Below are 15,711 nucleotides of genomic sequence, written 5' to 3'. Positions count from 1 at the left end.
GATTGGCACAGGACAGAGCGGAGTTTAGGGCTGTTGTACATAGGGTCGCTATGAGTCGCAGGCGACTCGGCGGCACATAACAATAACAACAACGTTAAATTTTATTAATTTTAATGAACATTTACAGAGATTTGGGGTTTTCATTTATTCATTATTGCACTGTTTTCTCTACCTTCCTCCCCAGTTAATTTGGTTTTTTTAAAGCTACATTTCTGGTCACAAGTGTGATGTAAGTAATAGAGTAAGACCTCCGGCTTAACATCAAGCCCATCCTACATGATCTCACTCTGCTGCTTTCCCTTGACTTCACTATTTTTTTTTTTACTTAAAACAACAGGGATTTATTCTTATACAGTTCTAGAGGCCGGAGTACAATATTCAAGTATTGGTGGGGCCACAATCTGGGAAAAGATGCTTCTTTGCTTTCCAGCTTTGGTGGCTCCTGGCTCCTTGGCTTGTGAGAGCATCATGTCACTCTCTACCTCCAGCTGCCCATGGTCCTTTCCTTCTCTGCCCCGTGTCTTCTATTAGGGACTCCTGTCATTAAACTTGGGGTACACCAGATAATCCAGGATATTTTAATCTTAGGATCCTTAATAGTGTCTTCAAAGACCCTTTTCTGAACGAGATTATGTTTGCAGGCTCCGAAGATAAGGATGGGGCCATGTTTTGGTGGCCACCATTCAACTCTCATTGTGAGATTCTAGGGTAGCAATGTCCCTGAAGGGTGGGACCCAGTACCTGGCCACCATGTTATCAGGGGTCATACCAGGTATGTAATTTGACACATTTATTAAGAAATAACGATGGAGGGGCAGTGGAAAGCAAAGTATGCCAACTGCTGACAAGAGACAAACTTGCCCATGGCAGTGTTGAGTGAGATGTGTAATTGGGCAGGGACTGCTGAGGGCACACTGGCAGAGGAGGGAGCTCCATGGGGAGGTCTGCAGGAGTAAGAGGCGCAGAGGGCCAAGGACCTTGCCCAAAGGGGACGGGTCAAAATGTGGGCAGGGATACTATTTTTTTTTTGTTTGTCTGTTTTGTTTATTTATTTTTAGCAAGGGGAGAGTATTTTATTTTGATTGGATGAACATTTATAGAGTAAGTTTCATATTCAATAAGTTATACACATTTATTTCTCCTTAGTGTAACAGCATTCTGTATTTCTTCCCTGGCTTCTTCATTTTTAGTTATCCTTCTTTCTGCCTTCTGACTTTGTTTTTGGGAAAATGCCACTCATCTTCTCTTCTGGCTGATTGTTCTAAACTGTTTCTCACAGTGTTACTGATCACTCTATAGGTCTGTTTATTATTTGGCTGAAAAGTAATTCCCAGGGGTGGGTTCAGTTCCAAGTTTGAAGGATGTCTAAGTCTTGCGGTTCCATCAGTCTCTGTCAAATCAGTACATGTGGTCTTTTTCATGGTTTTGAATTTTGTACCATGTTTTTTCCTAGTCTGTGTCAAACCTTCTGTTGTGATCCTGATTACAAGGATCATAGTGATAGCTGGGCACTGGTGATAGTGATTCTTCTGGTTTGGGGCTAACGAAGGCTATGTCCATTTTAGTATTGCCCCTTATAATTTTGTTTTCATCTTTTTCCCTACAATCACAGAGTAAGAAGGAGATCTTTTCCCTTCCAATGCCAGCCTAGTGTCTTATTTCCTTGATCCTATAGCAACTGCTTTGGTGACTTAGTGGGTAAGGAGTTATGCTGCCAACCCAAAGACAAGTACTTTGAATCCACTAGCTTAATCCACCATCGTAGAAGGATGAGCAACTTACAGTCTCTGAAAACTCATCAGAGCTAAAGCTATGAGTTGAGTTTTAGTCCATGGCACACAACAATAACAATTATGTATTTATTAGCCATCCTTCTCCCCAATTACAGTTTTAATCCCTATTTTATCTGATCCTTCCCCTCTATGTTTGTGTGTGTACACATGTGTATGTATTTGTCTGTAGTGTCCTGTAATTCTTCAAGTTTGTTTTTCATTCACTGAAAATATTCAATCTTTTTTTTTTTTAAATTCTGTGTCAGAAAGTTCCATCAGACATTCTGGCTTCATGAAATCCATTGCTACTATGTCCTTTATTGGGGGAGATACCTTGTTTTGGGCTTGCATGGTGAGTGAGGTCCCTGTTTCTTTTGAGACATTGATGTGGAAGAGTTTATGAAGACTGAGGTGATAGCTGATTCTTGGTTTGACATCACTGTTCCTCTGTCGAGATGCACAGGACCTCCCTGTTACTTGAGTTAGCGAGACCAACATGGTCAGGCCAGACAGCAGTTTGTAGTCCAAAGAAACTAAATCTTCAATGTTAGACAACTTTTTCAGGGGAGGTTGATAAATGCTATAATTTGGTCTATTTTTTTTTAAATTTTTATGTATAAAATGTTTGTGTATCAGCATTATTGCTCTTTTGTGCTGTGTAGTATTCCATGTGTGAATGTACCATAATTTCTCACCAGAGCTCTTTTGAAAACTCCTTAAGCACATAAGAATTGTTATGTATGAAATTGAACTCATTTACCTAGCTCCCACCCAAATTTCTTCCCGTGTTCTTTATTTCTTTTTATTCTGGCACTATTTTTACAGATACTTAATACTTGAAAATGAGTCATTTCCCCCCCCACCCCTTCCTTTCCTTGACTTATGTATTTAAACAGTTTTCAAATTCAGTTGATTCTGCCTTTTCAGTTACTTCCCCCTTCTCTGTTACTGTTGTCATAAACTCATTTTAGGCCCAGTTCTTCAGCTGGCTCTTCTCTATAGTTTTGAGTCAATGCTGGTGGTTGTGTTACCAACTGACACAATGTTGTCCTTGTCACAGTATAATGCTGTTCAGATCATTCCCTTGTTTAGAACTCTTGACAGGCCCCTATTGTCTGTAGCCTGATGTAAAGGATTCTTGGTGGTCTGGCCAATCTCTATTTTCTCCTTCTCCCCTTCATGTAGGTTGGATCTTAGTCAAGCAATTTGTTTTTCACTTTTCTTCACCTTAAATATCTACCAAAGAAACGTTACTTGTTTTTAGAGGCTTGAACCAGGTTTTGCTTCAATAGCTTTATAAATATTTTCTTTAAGCCAAAGCTTATGCTTCTATGACTTTCCCCCCATCTGTTATAGTTTATATCTTGATTTTAAACTATTTATTACTAATAATTGATAATGTTTACTTCAGGTGTGTGGCTCTGTGCAAAAACAACTTTAAAAGTTTTTGTCCTGGGGAGCTCTGGTGGCCTAGTGGCAAGGAGCTGCAACTACAGTCCCAGAGGCAAACGGTTCGAAATGCTCTGCCGGGGAAGGAGGGACAATCTCCTGTACCAGTCAGATCTGATTTGACGGTACACACACACACACACACACACACACACACACACACAAAATTAAAAAAAAGTTTAAAAAAAAAGTTGTCCTTGTTTTATAAGTGAGGAAATGGTAGTTTAGAGAGGTGAACCAACTTGTCCAGAATCGTAAACCCAGTAGTGGCAGGATGGGAAGCTTCTGTTCCGTCTTCTGGGCCCATTCTCCTAACCATTATAACTGAGTTTTCCTAATAAAATTTCAGTAAGTATTTATTTAATGAATGGCCTAAGAATTTTCTGTTCTCACTGGCTGAGACTTCATTTTCTGTTTTGCTTTTTTAACGAGCTACATGTCCTCACCTGAAAATGATATTGATCCTACTACCTTGTTGACCATACATTCATTCTGGAAATGAGCAATCCTAGAATGTTGGCCCAGTAAACTAGATGTGGTCTGACAAAAGCCTAAGAAAACAATTTTATTGAAAGGAAATTGATAATGTAAAGTCCTGTCAGAAATCTGGGGACTTGCTGCCTTAATTGTTTAAACAAAAAGAAATCAATGTTTAGATTAGGTTTGACAGAATCATTGTTATTTAAAATATGCATTTTTAAATGTAATGCTTTCTCTTTAATGACTTTTTTAGATTTGATTCGAACAATCCGGGACCCAGAGAAACCCAATACTTTAGAAGAACTGGAAGTAGTAACAGAAAGTTGTGTGGAAGTTCAAGAGATTGGTGAAGAAGACTGCCTGGTTATTATCAGGTTCACGCCAACAGTACCTCATTGCTCTTTAGCAACTCTTATTGGTAAGATTCTATGCATGTATTTTATACGTGTGTTTTGAAAGTTTAAATTATTTTTGCTAGTATTGTCCAAAATCCTCACAGTTAGCCTTTGAGGAACTTCAAGTATTATCTGCATTTTTCAGGTGAACAACTTGAGGTTCAGAGAGTTTAAGTGACTTGCTTGAGATCGTATAGTCAGGAAGTGGTGAAGCTGAGGCTCAAATACACGACTCCTGAAACTCCTCTGTTAAGTCTTGAAGACTCGGGTGGGCACTGTTGGCCTAGGACTGTTGCCATCACTATCTTCTTTCCTTCTCTGTTGACTGATAGGTGTTGCTTTTATCTGCCGTCAAGTCAGAACTCACTCATAGCTGACCCTCCAGGGGATTTTCAGAGGCTGTAAATCAGATGGGAGTAGATTGCCCATCTTTCTCCAGTGGAGCTGTTAGTGGATGTGAACTGCCTGCCTTTGGGTTGAAAGTTAAACTCCTTACTAAGCCATGAGAGCTCCCTGCCTTTTATATACTATGGATGAAATTCCTGGTGGGATTTTTGAGGCAGTTTTCCATTTAAGAGATTACAGTAAAAATGGCTAAGAGAATCATTATCTGTATCAGCTGACCATGGCTTATCCCTATGAGGTCAGATATGCCTCCACACTCTCCAGACTTTTTACCACTTCTGACATCAGCTGTCCCTCACATGCGCTCTCGACTTCTCCGCTCGGTTTGTTACTTCACTGCAGTGGCCACACAGAACTCAAACAGGACTCACAATTATAAAGTGTGTTAGAGAATTAACAGGTTACAATTCAAGATTAGAAACAACTCAGGATACAGTTCTTTGATCAGGACAGCCTCTTCCTAACCATATTCACTAGCAAGCCTCTTTCTGACTCTTAGCTCCTTTGCATGAACTCTGCCTTGCTCAAGTGAATGTTAAAAAAATTCTTTTAAACTCAACAAAATGTCAGTAATCACACTGAATGTGACTTTGAAAAACAAGGAACTCATGAAATATTATGCAAAATGGGTGACCCTGGAGGACATTATGCTGAGTGAAATATCTCAGTCACAAAAGGACAAATATTGCATAGGACCACTGTTGTAAAACAGGACTGAGATCAGGGTTGAGGGAAGACTGAGAAAGAGAGGATAAATAATGTCTATTGCATTGAAATAGATGAGGGAAAGAACTGTTTAAAAGAGATATATGACTAGGTATTATTGTCATGACAGCAGTCCAGAAAAAAGTCGGCATAGTGGAGTGGATTTGGGGGGAGGGATTGTATAACAATGAAAGACTTTTACTTTTCAAAGAGAAAAATGAATTGAGGGGGAAGTGGTGGACAGGGAGACAAGTGCAACAATGAATGAATGGAAACCATAATAAGTCTCTGTAAACTTTCATTAAAATTAATTAAAAAAAAGGGGGGAGGCAAGAAAAAGAAATTGTTTCAGTTCTGCAAGTAAGTGTCTAGAAGCACCCATCCCACCAGCCTTGACCTAAAGGTGCCCAGCTCTGGCTCTCTAGGTTGACAAATCTAGCTCTTTTGGCAAGTATATGGACGTACTTGAAGTCCTGGTGCTTCACCTGAAGCCTGAACGTGCTTTCTTGCTTCGTGTACTAGGAAGTCTACTGTCCACCTCTTCTCTGGTGCCACTGTTTGAAGTCTCTCATCTCTTTTTCTCTATTGCTGCTTCCTGAATTTAGCATCTCCAGTGCAGGGATCTAGGTTCAAAGGATGCACACCACTCCTGACTTTTCTTTCTTAATTTTTTCCCCCTTTACTTTCTTGATGGTAGTAAAAACCCCCTTTCCACTTTGAATAGCTTATTTTAAGCCTAGTGGGATGGCCAATCCCCTCATTAGGGCTCTATCCACTTTGTTTGCATGGTCTCATTCCCACAATCGTGCTAGCACTTCATTTACATTATTAGTAAGCAGTTTCCATACACACTTAATTTGCATAGTCATATCCAGTCATTTGGTGGAAGTTAGAAAGACCATGACTAGAAGGACTATATTAAATAATTTATTGCACTACAAATACCTTCCTAATACTTTGGATTAGTTAGCTGTAAGATATAAAATGGGGAGCTCTGGTGCCATAGTCTGTAGCGAGTTGCATTTCTAACCCATAGGTTGTTTTACCAGCAACTACAGGGAGAAAGATAGACAATCTCCTCCTGTTCTCTTTGCAGCCTTGGAATCTCAGCTATGAATCAGTTCAGACTCAACAGCAATGAGTTTAATGAGAAGATAGAAAATAGGTATCATTAAGCATATATTTTGTTGTAAATAATGGAAAGGGAGTTTCTTTTTTTTTTTTTTTCAAATGAAATGTTCATCAGAATGGGTTTGACTAAATAAGTGATGGTCTATATAAATAATAGGGAGCCCTAGTGGCATAATAGGGAGCTCTGGTAGTCTAGTGGTAAGAAGGTGTGCTACAATTCTGAAGGTTCAAATCTTCCAGCTGCTCTGCAGGAGAAAGATGAGCTGTCTCCTGGGCAGTTAATGGCCTCTGAAAACCCACCGGAGGGTCAGCTCAACTTGATGGTACATAATGACAGCAGCAGTGGTATAGTGGTTGGGCTTTCACCTACCAAGAGGAGTTGGTGGTTTGAACCCACCAGCTACTCTGCCTGAAAACACTGTAGCAGGCTGCATCTGCAGAGGTTTACAGTCTTGGAAACCCTGTGGGACAGTTCTCTGTTTTGTAAGACTTGCTATTATTAGTTGAAATTGGTTTGATTGTATAAAAAATGGAATACTATTCTGCTGTAAGAAAAACAGTGAGAAGCTATGTCGTGAGTGATATGGGACAACTTCAAAATGATGTTCTATTAAGTGGTAAAAGCTCGTATAGTATTGCTACCATTTGTGCAAATAGACTAAAATATGCATTTCATTTTCAGATTTTTGAATCATGGGAATATAGTACCTTTTGAAAAAGTAATATATTTGTCAAAAGCAGTGAAAAAGGAAAAATAAAGAAGTCTTATTTGGAAAGATAAAGGATATCACAGAAACAAATTATAAATAATTCTGCTGAGTCTCTTGGGAACTAGAGAGTTAACAGACTCTGTGTATGTGCATGTTTTGGTTGCTGGAGCTGTCTGCCCTTTCCCCCTGCTCTTTGTTTATGTTTGGCCCATCAAGCTGCTACCAAATGACAACCTTTATTCCTAATGGATATCAGTAGTTTCTAAATATGGTGCCATATTGCTGTCCTCTGGGGACATTCCTGGCATTTTCCTCCAGGCCTAATCCAGCAGGACTGGGAAATCTTTAGTGAGCTGCAGTGACCTAAGAGGTAGGGAGTTGCACTGCCTCCTAAGCCAAAGGCAGGCAGATCGAATGACTAGTGGGCGCCATGGGAAAAAGATGGTTTATTTCCTTCTGTATGCTTTCTGGCCTCTGAAAACTCACTGGATGGTCAGCTGAGAGCTGGTTCCAGTTCAGTTGCAATGAGTGAATAGGAAGTCTCTAAGTCCTTAAACATATTTGTTAACTCAAAACCTCTTTGCTGTCAAATTGGAACCAACTCATAATTGACCTTCCAGTGTGTTTTTGGGCAACTGCAAATTACAAAGGAGGAGATTGTCCTGCTTTCTCCCTCAAAGCCCTTGGTGGATTTGAACTATGAGAGATGCTGGCTTATGTTAGCAGCACAGCTCTCTACAACGACACCACCAGAGCTCCCTGTACTTATTAAAACTGACTTAAGGTCTTTGTTAATTCTGACTTCTCTGTTGTCTCTTTCTTTCTACTGACTGATTTTGCTGTACAATTCCTTTTTCTTTAGTATCCTGCCATACAAATTTTAGTTACTTCAGCATCTTCTAACTGTAATCTCTGCCTCTTCAGTTCTGCAAGACATCTTGGCCTCTACCCTATTACAGTCTAGAAGGTACCCACAAGCTTAAAGCCAAAGGAGACTGTGGGACCTGCACACTTTGTGTGTGTTTTCCTTGGCTTGGGAATCGTGTTCTATGCTCCCTGTGCTCAGTATCAGAAAACAATTGCTTTCATGTGTTTTGTCTGGTTTATAGTTGTTCATGGTTAGTGAACAAAGCCAATACCTGTTACCCACTAAGAACAAGAAGTCTCAGATCCTTTATTAAAAAAAATAAACATAACTTCCCACTTGATTTTTATGAATGGCCAGTCCTGTACATCTCTAGGATTGACATTTGGAAATCATTGACATAAATGTTTAACATAAAGTCCACAGAGGCTTGTTAAAAATGTGTATATTGGGGCTATGTGCTCTCAGGCTAGAAATTTTTAAAAAATCCCAAACCAAAACTCAAAGCAATTAGTAGATCTCTGTATCACAGAGGTTAGCAAGCCCACACTACTTTCTCTACATTCTAGGGTTGAACATAGATCTGAGTATTTTATGATTGGAGCAAGGTGTCTATCATCAGAAAAAGGAGATAGAAATACAGAAAGGGATAGGGGTAGAATAAACTTAGTGCTGTTGAATTGAAATTGAGATATCAATCTCATGGACAGTAAAGGACTGCCCAGCCCTGGGCCATACTCACAGTACTGCTCTGCTTGAGCTTATTGTTGTAGCCATTCTGTCTATGCATTTTCTTGAGGGTCTTCCTCTTTTTCTCTGACCTTTTACTTTACCAAGTATTTTACACACACAGGTATATAGAAAGACAGTTATACTTTACTTATTTGCATACTCTGTGCTGAGAAGGTCTAGAAGCAATACTGCTTTGGAAGTAGTGTATATACTCAATACCCAATTCAATTTCTAATTAATTTTAGTTTCTGATAGATTTTTCTCCACAAAAAGAAATCCAGAATCTTTGCAGAAAAAGCTAATTCTGTGAACATTTTGGTAAGTAAACATTAAAACAGTAACATTCTTGTTAAGCAAAGAATGATAGGGACATACCACAGTCATAACTATTAAATAAAATAAGAATCCATGAGCTCACTCAATTCTATAAGGCCATTATGAGTCAGAATCAACAGCAAACAACAACAAAGACATATGACTACACTGATTACACCTTCCAAGACAGGATTTGTTTGTCCTTCTGGCAGTTTATGGTATATTCTATATTCTTCGCTGATAGCACAATGCAAAATCATCAGTTCTTCTTTGGTCTTCCTCATTTACTGTCACACTTTCACGTGCATAGGAGGCAATTGAAAATACCATGGCTTGGGTCAGGAATACCTTAGTCTTTAAAGTGACATTCTTGCTCTTTAGCACTTAAAAGAGATCAGTGGCAGCACATTTGCCTATGGCAGTACATCCTTTGATTTCTTGACTGATGCTTTCATAAGTATTGATTATGGATCCTGGTAAAATTAAATACTTGACAGTTTCAATTTTTCCTCTATTTATCCACCAGTTGTGGACTTTATGAAGAACATGGCATCAGAATTGGAGGAAGACGTATCAATAACTTGCATTATGCAAATAACACAGCCTAGCTTGCTGAAAGTGAGGAGGACTTGAAACACTGTCTGCAAAAGATCAAAGACTTAGAGCCTTCGATATAGATTGCTTCTCAACATCAATAAAACAAAAATCCTCACTACTGGACAACTATAGGCAACATCATGATAGATGAAGAAAAGATTAAAGTTGTCAATGATTTTATCTTGTGTGAATCCACAGTCAACACCTTGGTACCAGCAGCCAAGAAATTAAAAGACATGTTGTAGTGGGAAAATCTGCTACCAAGGACATTTCCAAGGTACTAAAGAGCAATGATATCAGTTTAAAGACTAAGATGCAACTCATTCACGCCATGGTTGCTTTCAGTTACTTGCTATGCATCTGGTAGTGACTAAGGATGACAGAAGAAAGGATGCCTTTGAGTTTAGTGTTGGAGAAAAGTACTAAATATTCCATGGACTGCCGAAAGAACAAATTACTATGTCTCAGAAAAATGTGACTTAGAGAAGGTGCTCCTTAAAGGCAAGGATGGTGAAACTCTGCCTCAGATGTTTTGGACAAATTGTTAGTAGGGGAAGAAGACATCTACCTGGAAAGGTGGAGGGCCAACTAAAGAGAGGAAGATCTTCAACAAGATGAATGATATAGTGACTCTCACAATAGGCTTGAGTATATCAGAGATGATGAGGATGGCACAGGATAGGACAAGCTTCAGATATGTTGTTCCTAGGATCACTATGTGTTGCAGTTGACTCATTGACATCTAACAACACCTGTCAGTTTGTTGGAATGTCGTGGTTTGCTGGTGACCTATTGGGTAAAGAGTTGCACCGCTAACTGCAAGGCAGGTGGTTCAAATCTAACCGCTGCTCTGTGTGAGAAAGTTGGGTAGTTTCTTCCCATGCAATTTACAGCATCTGAAAACCTGCCAGAGACTTGGCTAAGAGTCATTTCCAATTCAACAGCACATGATAGCTACGATTCTAGAGGCATGCCTCTAGTGTTTCAGATACCAGCATTGTCACTCATGGTGGACAGGTTTGAGGGGAGCTTCTGAACTAAGATTAGGAAGCAGGCGTGGCCATCCACATCTGAAATAATGGGCCTTTGTAAACCCTCTGAATAGCCTTGGAGAGAAATGAGAGTGTCTTAAAACAATGCTGTTGGTTCTGACTCATAGTTAATTTTCTTGCAAGTTTTCAAGACTAAATCTATTAAGCCTGTGGTAGAGTACACTCTCTGGTGTCTTAAATGAAGTTGTGCTCCTGACCCATAGATGGCGCTTCTCTGGTGGTTTGAATCCATCAATTGCTTCTTGGGAGAGAGATGGGGGCAGTCTCTTCTCATAAAGTTTACAGCCTGTTGAAAATCTGTCGGAAAGTCAGCTGTGGGTTGGTTTTGACTCAATTCAATCAGTCACCTTGAGGTAGGGCAGTAGTGGAACACACCACTAAGGATCAAATCCACTTTCAATTTCTGCCTCAAATCTCAGTTGGAAAAAAAGAATAGTTTTGAACTGTGGCTTAGCATTGGGATGATAAACTAAACTAAAGAGGGAAATAATTACTTTAGGGAAACTTGTTTTAGTTCTGATTTTATCTTAGAGATGTAGAGGATCCCAAATTTGAGAGGTTTCTTGTGGTCCTTCTTAAGTGGTTCTTACTGAATATTTTTGTATAGCCTGTTGGAGTCATTCAGTAAAACCTGACAAATGAGATGGCCTTTGCCAAAGACGTTGTTGTAGGAAACAGGGCCTGAGGTTTGCAGAAGGGGTCAATACTAAGTCTGCCACTTTATTATATCATTAACCTTGGGGAAAATTCCATTTTGACCTTGGTCTCATAATTTATGAAATGAGTTTGTAATTCTTAACTCAGGATTAACATAAGACTAAGCCTAGCATGATACAAATCTTAAAGGAGAAATTCAGTAAATATTATTTCTTTTCTCATCCTTTAATGTCACTAACAGAGCCACGAGCCAGGATTTAACTCTGTGAGTCTACAAGGACTAGCTAGCTAGCCTCACTCTCCACAGATGATGGTGAAAGATAGAACAGTAATGTGAACCAATGCTGTTTTCAGCTCTTGGATTGTGTGGAGACAGCTGGACACAGCTTTATGCTTTTTCAGAAACCAACCAGGTGGAATCACTGGGGCTTTTATTTTTTTCCTCTACAGGGCTGTGCTTAAGAGTAAAACTTCAGCGGTGTTTACCATTTAAACATAAGGTAAGGAGAATTGTCTTTTTAAATAATAGTTTTGAAATTTAATTCACCTATCATGTACTTCACCTATTTAAACTTTATAATTCACTGGTTTTCAGAGTATTCACAGAGTTGCAAACTATGATTGCTATCAGGTTTAGAACATTTTTTATCACTTAAGAGGTTGTGCCTATTCTTTCCATTTATTTACCTACCCCAACCCTCAATATCCAGCCTTAGAAAGATAGCTTGTGATTCTTAAACTCTCAAATTCAACCATTTCCTGAGTTTGTTGGGTTTTTTCTTCTATGTAATTTTACACAATCCTTTGTCCTGTTTTGTTTCCTATAAATTGTAGTTAAGATACTTCATCTGATTCATAGTCTTTTTAATTTCATTTTTTAGCAGGCTTACTATATAGGTGGAGGTATATACTTCCTTTTGCCTCATTTTAGGAGACATGATAATCTGGTAATCTTTTTATAATGTTAAAAATCATCAGTGGGATCAGATGTTGCCATTATAATAAACCTATCCCTTATAAAGTTCCTTGTCAGCTTAATAGCCACTACTTATCATTGCTTGGCTTCTTTATTTCATTAGGAGCTAGTAAATGGTGACATTCATTTATGTGTAATAGCTGAAATTTCTATGTAAAAGAAAACCTTCCCACCAGCTGTTTTGGTTCCATGGAGGTGTAGCAGGATGATTGCTTGTCTCTTTCCCCCTTTACTAGTATTTACATGCAGAATGATTCTTCTCCTGCTACTCTAGAGTAGTTGTTAGTGTTACACTTCTAGGGGAATTGGTATGGTATTATGTTTTTAAAAAGGGTGTGGGAGCTCAAGGTGGGAAGGAGTGGGAGCAGAGGGATGAGGATGGGTAGGGATGAAACCACAGGGTTGCACAGGTTGGTGGGTGGGGGCAGGAAGGAAAGGGAATGGGAAGGATCTGGGTGAAAAGATAGGGTAATGATGAACAAATGGTCTAATGGTGATTAATTGTATAAAACGTAATGCGTGAGAATGATTGTATGAAACACAATGCAATGTATACAAATTTTGTAAGCAAACCTATTTAAAAAAAAACCCACAAAAAAGTGAATGAGATGGTCTCCATCTTTTTAAGCTCTTGCAGAATCTGATTTCCTTTCACTTACAAGAAAGCCTATATCTCAGTAGTAAATATGAATTAGTTCTGATGCTCAGGTGTTCTTTGGAGAGTAGACATGCCTTTATTTATCTTTGTTGAGTACCATCGGTCTGGTTATGGAAGTTAGCTTTAGCTGATTTGAGGAGATATAGTAGGGCCAGACAGGCTAGCTTGACCAATATAATGTTGTTATTGTTGTAATGTGCCCTTGAGTTGCCTGTGACTTATAGCGACCCTATGTACAACAGCCCTAAACCCTCTTCTATCAGGTGCCAATCTTACTGTCTCTGACACACCCACCCCCCATTACCCCCACTTACTGAATCAATCCATCTCATCAAGGGTCTTTCTCTTTTGTGCTGTCCCTCCACACACTCCCAAGCATGATGTCCCTCTCCAAGGACTGGTCCCTCCTTATCACATGTCCAAAGTATGTCAGATGAAGCTTCAGAATCCGTGCCACCAAGGAGCAGCCTGGTCTCACCCTCTCTAGGATGAATCTGTTTGTTTTCTTAGCAGTCCATGGTATATTCAGTATTTTCTCCAGCATCACAGTTCAAAGGCATCAATTCTTCTTCTCTCACCCTGGTCATTGTTCAGCTTTCTAATGCCTAGCAAGTGATTACAAAGACCATAGCCTAGTCTCCAGACTGACATTATTGCTCTTCAGTATTTTGGAGAGGTCTCTGACAGCAGACTTTCCTAAGGCAATACTTGAGGATAAATTTTCACATGGTAACAATGAAGCAGAAAAGGAGAGTGCTGAAAAAAAATTTATATAGTGATCTTGTTTTGTAAACTGAAAAGAGACTCCCAAGTGTGATGTATATGTATGCATGTCTGTGATGTTTATGTATATACATATATATATCTGTGTGCATGTATTGTGTATAATCTGTTTAAGATTTATGAATATGGAGAAAAATATGGCAACAGCTATGTTAGATTGCTGACGTGACTTTCCCAGAGAATGAGACAGGAGGAAGATTTGACAAGAAGAGGTGGAATCTAGGGGAAGAGTATAAACATGGCTAAAACAATGGGTATGAAATGCCATTTGTGTGAAATCTTATTTGTGTGTTAGGCTCCATTGGGTGGAACTGCCCCATAGAGGTCCCACTGTCATTTTCACAAGATCAGATCACCAGGTTCTCTCTTATGAATCTGCTAGGTGGGTTCTAAGCACCAGTCTTTTGGGGAGCAGCTTGACACTTAAGCATTGTGCCACCAAGTTTAATTATATTTGTGTATATATGTAAAAAATGAATAAGAAATCCTTCATAACTCTCCCCCTCATGTGAGTAAAAAAAAACAAAACACAGAAAAAACAATTAAAAAACCCATCTTGGGAATTTCATTGTTTGTTGGAGAGAAGAATGTGAGGTCTGGGTCTAGAAGTCTTTGAAGTTCGACAAGCTTTGGGCTCCCAGAGCTAGCCCCTGGAGTCCACTCATTCTGCCTCACATTCGTCTTTGAATGCTTTCATACTTGCTTTTACTATTTCTTCTTTCTAGTTGGAAATCTACATTTCTGAAGGAACCCACTCAACAGAAGAAGACAGTAAGTAAACTCTGAAATGTAGTTAAAAAACAACTTCAATTAATACTTGATGTTGGGTATCAGGTCCTTCTGCCAGCCTAACAATGATGTGCTCTGTCTGTTTCTAAACGAGTGTGGTGGTGGTATATACTGTTGAGTTGGAACCCACTCATAGCTGAACCTCTAGCATATTTTCAGGCTCTGTAAATTGTAGATTGCCCATATTTCTCCCATGGAGCATCTTGTGGATTTGAACTGTACACCCCTTTGCCACTAAATCACCAGAACTCCCTATACCTTTGTTGTTATGGTTGTGTGCCATCAAGTCGGCCATAGCTGACAGGTTTTCAGAGGCAGTTAATCAAAATGAGGAGATTTCCCATCCTTCTTCTGTGGAGCAGCTGGTAGATTTGAACCACATGCCTTTAGGATTGCAGCACAGCTTCTTACACTAGGCCACCAGAGCTCCCTCCCTATACCTATACAGGAATGTTGTTGTTATGTGCCGTTGGGTTGGCCATGACTCATAGCGACCCTCTACACAATAGCTCTGAAACCTGCCCTATCCTGAGCCAATCTGTCTCTCACATACCCAATCTCATTACCTGAGTTATTGTGTCATTCCATCTCACCCAGGGGATCTTCCTCTCCTGCACTGTCTCTTGACCCTTCCAAGCAGATATCCTTCTCCAAAGTCTGGTTCCTCCTGGCTACATGCACAAAGTATGTGAGATGGAGCCTCAAAATAGATATGTAAAATAAATTCTTAGCATTTCTTTGACATTTTAAGAAAGTAATTTATTCAGAATTCCATAATGAGATGCTAGTCAAATAGAACCAGGCCCTGTGGATACTGACTGGTTTAAACCAGTGGCTACACATCTGTTAAAAAAAAAAGACAATCTAGCTCCAGGGACTTTAATTTATGAGTGTTAAAGAGGATTTGATTCTTTTCTTTAGTGACTCTGTAGACAAGTGTGTCTTTGAAAGTGAGTGAATTTGGTGCAGCCTAGATGGCAACTTAAATTTGGGGAATCTTAGAGTAGGAGTCTGAGTTAATAAAAGAATTATTATTTTGTGCTGTTGAGTCAGAACTGACTCACAGCTGACCCTCTAACAGACTTTCAGAGGCAGTAAATCACACAGGAGGAGATGATTGCCCATCTTTCTTCCACAGAGCAGCTGCCGGATTTAAACCACATGCCTTTGGGATTGCAGCACTTACCACTAGGCCACCAGAGCTCCCTGTTAAAAAGGAGTAGGAAACCTTTATTTATTT

At 39.4% G+C, this 15,711-nt stretch overlaps 1 protein-coding gene across 1 annotated transcript in view; it reads left to right on the top strand.

The window, feature by feature from the left end:
• FAM96A (family with sequence similarity 96, member A) overlaps positions 1-15,711 on the top strand; it is a 28,896-nt gene that overhangs the window by 6,310 nt on the left and 6,875 nt on the right. Inside the window, exons 2-4 of the mRNA XM_006899615.1 lie at positions 3,955-4,119; positions 11,716-11,765; positions 14,408-14,453. Coding sequence (XP_006899677.1) covers positions 3,955-4,119; positions 11,716-11,765; positions 14,408-14,453 — 261 coding nt within the window. The remainder of the gene's footprint in view (positions 1-3,954; positions 4,120-11,715; positions 11,766-14,407; positions 14,454-15,711) is intronic.

This window comes from Elephantulus edwardii, unplaced genomic scaffold (assembly GCF_000299155.1).
Source record: "Elephantulus edwardii isolate Elephantulus edwardi_28Jun2011 unplaced genomic scaffold, EleEdw1.0 scaffold00263, whole genome shotgun sequence".
NCBI classification, from domain to species: domain Eukaryota; kingdom Metazoa; phylum Chordata; class Mammalia; order Macroscelidea; family Macroscelididae; genus Elephantulus; species Elephantulus edwardii.
The sequence above is the reverse complement of the archived record's forward strand: the minus strand, read 5'-3'. Positions and strand labels throughout refer to the sequence as shown.